Source organism: Sinocyclocheilus anshuiensis, unplaced genomic scaffold (assembly GCF_001515605.1).
Source record: "Sinocyclocheilus anshuiensis isolate Anshui unplaced genomic scaffold, SAMN03320099.WGS_v1.1 scaffold700, whole genome shotgun sequence".
NCBI lineage: Eukaryota > Metazoa > Chordata > Actinopteri > Cypriniformes > Cyprinidae > Sinocyclocheilus > Sinocyclocheilus anshuiensis.
The window spans coordinates 517,524-526,551 of record NW_015555756.1 but is presented as its reverse complement, the minus strand read 5'-3'; the positions used below and the strand labels follow the sequence as shown (position 1 = coordinate 526,551).

Genomic DNA, 9,028 nt, shown 5'->3' with positions numbered 1-9,028 from the left:
CCCCCCCCCAAACGCGATTGGGCTAGTTTTGAATAGCAATTGGGCGGTTTTTTGGGCAACCCTGTTTCCAGTGAAAGTGGTTGATTGCAGTCTTTTAGGAAGCTATTTAAGGGACCTTGTACATGAGAATCCCACCACTGAAAACATGGTATGGTTTTCTTTTCTGTCATATTCTGGTTTTTCAGCGATGCTGATGACTTTGAGACCCAGTTCAGACATTTTTGTTTACAATCATGCTAGCAACCAGGTGGAGGGGTAGCAGGTGGGATCTCCACATCTAACCAATCCCCCACTGTTCAGCCCTGCTTAGAAGGGTGTGGATGAGCTCGCGCCTTTGCAAACCCGCACATATGTTTCACACATCAAACCTGGCAAGACGGGGAAGTTTGTGCTTATGCAACGCAGACCACATGCATTAGCCTGTTTGTGTTTACATGTATGCAAGTGGCATTAAAGCACGCTAAGCTAACAAGAAAACCAGTATGTATTGCATTCTGTTGAAAAACCGACACAAAACACCACAGCCACGAGTAAACAGACCCAAACAGGACTTGTTTGCTGAGGCGTTGTTTTATGGGTCTTAAACAGAGTGTGATATCAGCTAGTTATTTACAAGCCGTTTGCTACATTTGCTTCGATTTGCAGCAACATAGACAAGTGAATTGTAACGTGTGGCAACATGTGAAGGTCACATGCAGTGTCAATATAATTAGAGTGTTGCTTTTACCACCTTAAGTATGTCTTAAAGGGATAATAGATGTGTATTTTTGAACCTCCATGCTGACAGGTCTGTCAGTCATGTTGTATTGTTCTGATGGCATGCGTTTTGAGAATACAATTTTTAATGAGCAACTTTTTTGTATTTGTTTACTCCTTTGTGTGTTTTAATTTGTATTTACAACAATAATAATAATAATTATTATTATTATTGTTTATTTATTTATTTTTTACTATAATGCATTGAATATAAAATACAAAAAGGAAATGAAAAAGACAATTTTGGATAAATATAATAATTATTATTATTCTTATTCTTATTATCATTGTTGTTGTTGTAGTAAATAAAAATATGTAAATATACAAAAGAACATAAAAAGGACATATTTTCAGATAAATAATAATATAATTAAACTATCATTGTTATTGTTATTATTATCATCACCATTATCATCATCATTATTTCTATTTATTATTTTTACTTACAAAAATAATAATAACAATTATTATTATTATTATTATTGTACTATATTACAGTGAATAAAAATCATAAAAAGGCATAAAAAGACAGTTTTGGATAAAAATAATAATAATAATAATAATTGAAAAAAATAATAATAGTAATAATTTTTGTTGTTGTTGTCATTATTATTATTATTGTAAATAAATAATATGTAAATATACAAAAGGCCATAAAAAGGGACATATTTTTGATAAATAATAATATAATTAAGCAATACAATTGTTATTATTATCATCATCATCATTTCTATTTATTGTTTTTATAATAATTTATTTTTTTCCAGTGTTGTCCCCAAAATATTTCCTTTTTTTTCTTTCTTTCAATTATGTATATATTATGCATCATAAAGGTAGGCAATTCTTTAATTACATTATATAAGACTAAGATAAACTGTTTCATTTTTTCAATGTTGAAATGCTCTCTTTTCCTATTTTTGAACCTTTGTGTTGACATGCCTGTCAGTCATGTTACATTAATACAGACACCCGTAAGTGTATTTGACACATGAAGTAAGTCTGAGACCGCTTGACGTGCATGACAGACATGCCAGATCTGCTGTCTGATAGAAGGTTTTGGTGTAGCAATGTGGGTTTATTGTGTCTGTGTGTCTTGATGTTAGTTTTGCTCATGATTTATTGTCTCGAGTCGCATATTAAATATTAAAGTATTCAACCTTTGATGTCTATGACTTATTCAGAAGCTCACGGTGGTTTGTGTAATGTATGTTGCATCAGTCCATTTATTGCTTCTTCCCCAAACCTGCTTACATATCTGTGTGTGTGTGCGGCACATAATCAAAATGAGTGAACAAAGCAGACAGGGCTACTAGGGTGTCTGGGAGGATTTCAAACCCCCCTCCCCACCTCTATCTCGTTCTCTCTTTCTCTCTCTCGCTCATGATAACGTGTAATGCTTTATACTTGCGGAGCATCTAAACCCTAAGAGTACGGTTGTGCAATCAGTAGCCAGTGTTTGCTTCTCGTTCTGACTATTATTTCAACTGTTGGTGAGAACTGGAGACTCATTAACTAGAAGAGACCTGCACGTTACCTTCAAAATGCCTCGGAGACTCTGGTGAGTTCAGCTCCCCGTTGACTTTAATTTAAAATCTTCATGATTGTGATGGATTTTGATGCTTGTAGCGGAAATGCATAAAATGAAGTTTCCATATGGTGTTTCTTAGTAGTTCTTACTGAAGCATAATGCATAAAAGGAGTGTTTCTCATATTTTTTGCATGGGAGCAAACTCATGTTTTGCGCTGTATGTGTCAGGTGGTACATTCAGATTGTGATTGTCAATGTAAAGCACTGTATAGGTGATGTTTCTACGGTGTGGTGTGGCTTCGCTTTGATTGCACAAGAGGAGGGGAGGAAGTATTCAATGCAAGTCAATTTCAACGGATTATAGAAGTATTACATAAGCTGACAGTTTAAGAGTAAGTGGCTCAGTGCTGCTGGTGTTTCTTTGGGTGTCATTCAGCTCAGTTTGCAGTACTGAAAGTATAATCCGTTACTCACCGTAAAGCTTGTCACATGTTCTGGTTCTCCCTCCTTTCTCTGCAAATCCAATCCGGGAACAGCTTCCTCACCCTAGCCTTGGGGAATAGACAATGTAGCATGTTCCTCTTGATTTTGAGGGTGTAGTTTTTAGACGGCATACATTTGTGAATGCAGTTTTTAGTAATGCAGATTCATTATTTCTTTGCTATTTTTATATACTTATACGCTTTATTATCTTTTTATTTATAATATTATTTTTATTTAACAATAATAAAAAAAGTGAAATAGAAATATTCTTAGGACAACGCTGGAAAATAAATCAGAAAATAGTAATAAAAATATATATTTGTAATATTAATATGTTAATATAAAAATGTAATTTACATTTAATATAATATTTATAATTATACTATTATTATATTTATAATAATATTTAATATAATTATATTTATAATTACACTATTTTGTGTTTTCCCCCAGTGTTTTCCCTAAAATATTAGCTTTTTCCTTTTTTTCTATTACTTTTCTATATATTTATTATCTAGGCTATATCTCTATATAGCATCATATAGATAGGCTATTAATAATATAATTAATACACAGTATAATTCCTTAAATTCCTTTAAAATACTAAGCTAAAGTGATTCTTTACAAAAAAAGAAAGAAATTACACGTACAGTAATAGTTCACCCAAAAATTAAAATTCTGTTATCATTTACTCCCCCTGTATGTTATTACATCATCTGTATGAATTTCTTTCTTCTGTTGAACACAAAAGAAGATATTTTGAAGAATGTTGATAACCAAAGAGTTAACGATAGCCATTGACTTCCATAGTATTTTTTTTTTATTATTATTGTACTATATTACAGTGAATAAAAATCATAAAAAGGCATAAAAAGACAGTTTTGGATAAAAATAATAATAATAATAATAATTGAAAAAAATAATAATAGTAATAATTTTTGTTGTTGTTGTCATTATTATTATTATTGTAAATAAATAATATGTAAATATACAAAAGGCCATAAAAAGGGACATATTTTTGATAAATAATAATATAATTAAGCAATACAATTGTTATTATTATCATCATCATCATTTCTATTTATTGTTTTTATAATAATTTATTTTTTTCCAGTGTTGTCCCCAAAATATTTCCTTTTTTTTCTTTCTTTCAATTATGTATATATTATGCATCATAAAGGTAGGCAATTCTTTAATTACATTATATAAGACTAAGATAAACTGTTTCATTTTTTCAATGTTGAAATGCTCTCTTTTCCTATTTTTGAACCTTTGTGTTGACATGCCTGTCAGTCATGTTACATTAATACAGACACCCGTAAGTGTATTTGACACATGAAGTAAGTCTGAGACCGCTTGACGTGCATGACAGACATGCCAGATCTGCTGTCTGATAGAAGGTTTTGGTGTAGCAATGTGGGTTTATTGTGTCTGTGTGTCTTGATGTTAGTTTTGCTCATGATTTATTGTCTCGAGTCGCATATTAAATATTAAAGTATTCAACCTTTGATGTCTATGACTTATTCAGAAGCTCACGGTGGTTTGTGTAATGTATGTTGCATCAGTCCATTTATTGCTTCTTCCCCAAACCTGCTTACATATCTGTGTGTGTGTGCGGCACATAATCAAAATGAGTGAACAAAGCAGACAGGGCTACTAGGGTGTCTGGGAGGATTTCAAACCCCCCTCCCCACCTCTATCTCGTTCTCTCTTTCTCTCTCTCGCTCATGATAACGTGTAATGCTTTATACTTGCGGAGCATCTAAACCCTAAGAGTACGGTTGTGCAATCAGTAGCCAGTGTTTGCTTCTCGTTCTGACTATTATTTCAACTGTTGGTGAGAACTGGAGACTCATTAACTAGAAGAGACCTGCACGTTACCTTCAAAATGCCTCGGAGACTCTGGTGAGTTCAGCTCCCCGTTGACTTTAATTTAAAATCTTCATGATTGTGATGGATTTTGATGCTTGTAGCGGAAATGCATAAAATGAAGTTTCCATATGGTGTTTCTTAGTAGTTCTTACTGAAGCATAATGCATAAAAGGAGTGTTTCTCATATTTTTTGCATGGGAGCAAACTCATGTTTTGCGCTGTATGTGTCAGGTGGTACATTCAGATTGTGATTGTCAATGTAAAGCACTGTATAGGTGATGTTTCTACGGTGTGGTGTGGCTTCGCTTTGATTGCACAAGAGGAGGGGAGGAAGTATTCAATGCAAGTCAATTTCAACGGATTATAGAAGTATTACATAAGCTGACAGTTTAAGAGTAAGTGGCTCAGTGCTGCTGGTGTTTCTTTGGGTGTCATTCAGCTCAGTTTGCAGTACTGAAAGTATAATCCGTTACTCACCGTAAAGCTTGTCACATGTTCTGGTTCTCCCTCCTTTCTCTGCAAATCCAATCCGGGAACAGCTTCCTCACCCTAGCCTTGGGGAATAGACAATGTAGCATGTTCCTCTTGATTTTGAGGGTGTAGTTTTTAGACGGCATACATTTGTGAATGCAGTTTTTAGTAATGCAGATTCATTATTTCTTTGCTATTTTTATATACTTATACGCTTTATTATCTTTTTATTTATAATATTATTTTTATTTAACAATAATAAAAAAAGTGAAATAGAAATATTCTTAGGACAACGCTGGAAAATAAATCAGAAAATAGTAATAAAAATATATATTTGTAATATTAATATGTTAATATAAAAATGTAATTTACATTTAATATAATATTTATAATTATACTATTATTATATTTATAATAATATTTAATATAATTATATTTATAATTACACTATTTTGTGTTTTCCCCCAGTGTTTTCCCTAAAATATTAGCTTTTTCCTTTTTTTCTATTACTTTTCTATATATTTATTATCTAGGCTATATCTCTATATAGCATCATATAGATAGGCTATTAATAATATAATTAATACACAGTATAATTCCTTAAATTCCTTTAAAATACTAAGCTAAAGTGATTCTTTACAAAAAAAGAAAGAAATTACACGTACAGTAATAGTTCACCCAAAAATTAAAATTCTGTTATCATTTACTCCCCCTGTATGTTATTACATCATCTGTATGAATTTCTTTCTTCTGTTGAACACAAAAGAAGATATTTTGAAGAATGTTGATAACCAAAGAGTTAACGATAGCCATTGACTTCCATAGTATTTTTTTTCCATACTATGGAAGTGAGTGACTACTGTCAACCCAAACAGGTTTGAATTTTCATTTTTGGGTGAACTATTCCTTATACCTTTCAAAGTATGACATATTATATAATGTTACTAGGTATATGTTTTAAAGTTGAAGTTGATTGTGCATTTTAATTAACTGCAGTCATGACAACTGCAAAGGAAAGGATTGTAAAATCTTTATTAATGTTAATAGAATGTGCATAGGTTTGGTGTTGGCAGATCAGATATGCTACGCTGCTGCAGAAACATGCTGCTGCTGCTAGAGAGAGGAAGATCCCCTGTAGCAGATCTAAGCAGGTGGTGCTGGGGAGGCGGTGGGCTAATATGAGGACACGCATACTCGCGGACATGCCATTTTTTGAATACGTCCTGGTTATATAGGAAAATGGTAATGAGTATGTGAATCCGATTGACTGGGAACATATAATTGAATGAACCAATTAGAGCATGTGTAGAGATTCCTGGCTGAACTATTCATTAAACTAATATAATTTATTAAAGATATAACCAGGAATAGCTAAATATTAGGCTGCAATATAAATGTATTAATTTCAAAAACATACAAGCTTCTTAGAAAATTATACAATTTTTTCTACTTTAGTCTGTTCTCTACTTTAAGTGTGTTCACTGAGCCGCTGGTATTCAACCTGAGTTCATCCTCACTTTTAGTGCACTTGACACTTTATTCATTGTTTGACTGCTGGTCTTCAGTAGACAGAGCCTCTTCCACATCACTGCTCATTCGTCCTCTTCCTTTCTCTGTCTGTCCATCTCTCCATCATGCCCTACAGGAGTCGTGCTCGTCTGATGAAAAATAAATGCATAGCTGGAAGATTGAGATCCTCTCATAGTGAAAAAAAAACAAAACACAACTGCACCGCTTATAACCTGAGACAAGAACTTGATTTTGTAGTGATAGGATTGTTAGGATTTGTTTCATATTGCATTTTTAACATTAAAAACTCATCCACTATTATGCCTGTATGTTCGCAAGCATGTATAAACATTGTGTGTGTGTGATTGTGATCTAGTTAAGTTTTATTCCCTCTACACCTCAGTTTCACATGGCCCTATTAAGATTGAAGCTCATTTCTGCTAGAGGCAGTTAGGCTAAAGACAGCAACAGTCGTAATAACAGCTCCTGCTGAGAAATTTCATTGTCATGTTACAAAACTGTGTTATAAAAGAAAAGCAATTAGTCTAATCACAAACTGAGCCCTGCTCTGCTAAAAAGACCACCGTGACTGGTCAGCTTATGCTTTGTTTTAGATGCTGGTCCATTAGGCTTCTTAACTAGCTAGCTTCATCAACTTGGACCCGTTTAGAAATTCACACTGGTTTATAGCAGTGTCCTTATCATCGATTAAGCTTCTAAACTGGATTTAACGTGCAAACTAATGCCACTTATAGCTACTTGTATGTGACTGTAGACTGTTTTGTTTTTAATGGAATAGTTCACCCAAAAATGAAAATTTGCTGACAGTTTACTCAACAAGTAATCCAGGCAAATCCAGTCCATAAATAAACAATTTACAAAGTGAAAAGCTGCATGTTTGTAATCATGTGGATTACTTGTTGATTACTCTGATATTTTTATCAGCTGATTTTTCATTCTGACGGCACCCATTCACTTCAGAGGATCCATTGGTGAGCAAGTGATGTAATGCTAAATTTCTCCAAATCTGTTCCGATTAAGAAGCAAATTCATCGACATCTTGGATGGCCTGGTGGAGACACATTGGCAAAGTTTTTTTCAGCATTCAAGTAGAGGGACTGCACTTAACTCAGCAGCAGCGCTGGGTAGATTACTTAGAAATTGTAGTTACTACTTCCAAATGACATGACAAAAATTGTATTAACATAATCCATTACATGACACATTTTAGGTAATGTAATCAGGCTACTTTTTGATTACTTTTAGATTACTTTTGACCCAAGTTGTTTATCACATTGATTTAAATAGGATAATCTTGTACCATATTGATATAAAAATACAAAGAGTAAAAAAATACATTCCATTCATTGTAATTAATAACATGAAGTGCATTAAACATTGTATTACGTCAAGGTTTCCCAAACTGGGGTTCATAAAGAAACTGCAATTTAATGAAAAGCTAATAATTAAATTATAAACGTGTAAAATTAAAATAAGTCATTTTAGAATAACATCAATCAAAATAAAACACTTACTAAAACAATATTTGCTTAATTATTAAAATATTTATTTTAGAATCTCAAGGTACTTCAGGTAGATATGTTAGGTGAAAGATGTTTAGATGACAAAGTTTGGGAATGCCTGCATTCAGGGCCGGATTTACCTCTTTTTGTGACATAGGCAAAACTAATTTTTGGGCCCCCCTTCCCTATTAATATGTTAGGCCTAATATTACCACCCAAGCAAACAAAAATATTTCTTAATCAGTGCAAACCGTTACAGTGTTTTCTATCGCAATAAGTGCTTGCGTTCAGTCAATAAAAATCAAATGTAGTTCTTAAAGGGGTCATATGATGCGATTTCAATTTTTCCTTTCTCTTTGGAGTGTTACAAGCTCTTGGTGCATAAAGAAGATCTGTAAAGTTGCAAAGACTAAAGTCTCAAATCCAAAGAGATATTCTTTATAAAAGTTAAGAGTCAACCACGCATACCTAAAACAGCTCGTTCTAACCAAGCGGCAACCTCCCCCTCTCTCTCGTGAAGCCAACAAGGAAGTGACTTAAACTGTAATTTTTTAGAGGCTGGCTGCAAAAGGGAGTCAATCCCATAGACTCCCCATGTTAAAATGCCCAACTTTACAGCAGAAAAAAACATGTTTACAGCCTGGTTCAAAAAATTATTTTAGTCTATATTGCTAATTTTGCCCTTCATGACAACTGTGAAAAAAGACAGTATAAGTCATTATAATCCATAATTATGTCCCCACTGAATGCAACGAATGCCTCGTTTATAATGGGTTTTCATTAGGGATGGGCGTATCGATCCAAAGTATCGCTATATCGATACTGACGCGAGTATCGAAAGTATCGATACTCAAACAAAAAATATCGATACTAAGGTGTGTTTTAT

General features: G+C 33.2%; 1 protein-coding gene across 2 annotated transcripts in view; it reads left to right on the top strand.

The window, feature by feature from the left end:
- LOC107673809 (rap1 GTPase-activating protein 2-like) overlaps positions 1 to 9,028 on the top strand; it is a 55,847-nt gene that overhangs the window by 13,977 nt on the left and 32,842 nt on the right. Inside the window, exon 1 of one of the 2 annotated variants that reach the window (XM_016467603.1) lies at positions 4,497 to 4,672. The exons of the other annotated variant lie outside the window; for it this stretch is intronic. Within the exon in view, the coding sequence (XP_016323089.1) occupies positions 4,656 to 4,672 (17 nt within the window). The 5' untranslated portion in view covers positions 4,497 to 4,655. Of the gene's footprint in view, positions 1 to 4,496; positions 4,673 to 9,028 lie in introns of those variants that run through there. 2 annotated transcript variants of the gene reach the window in all.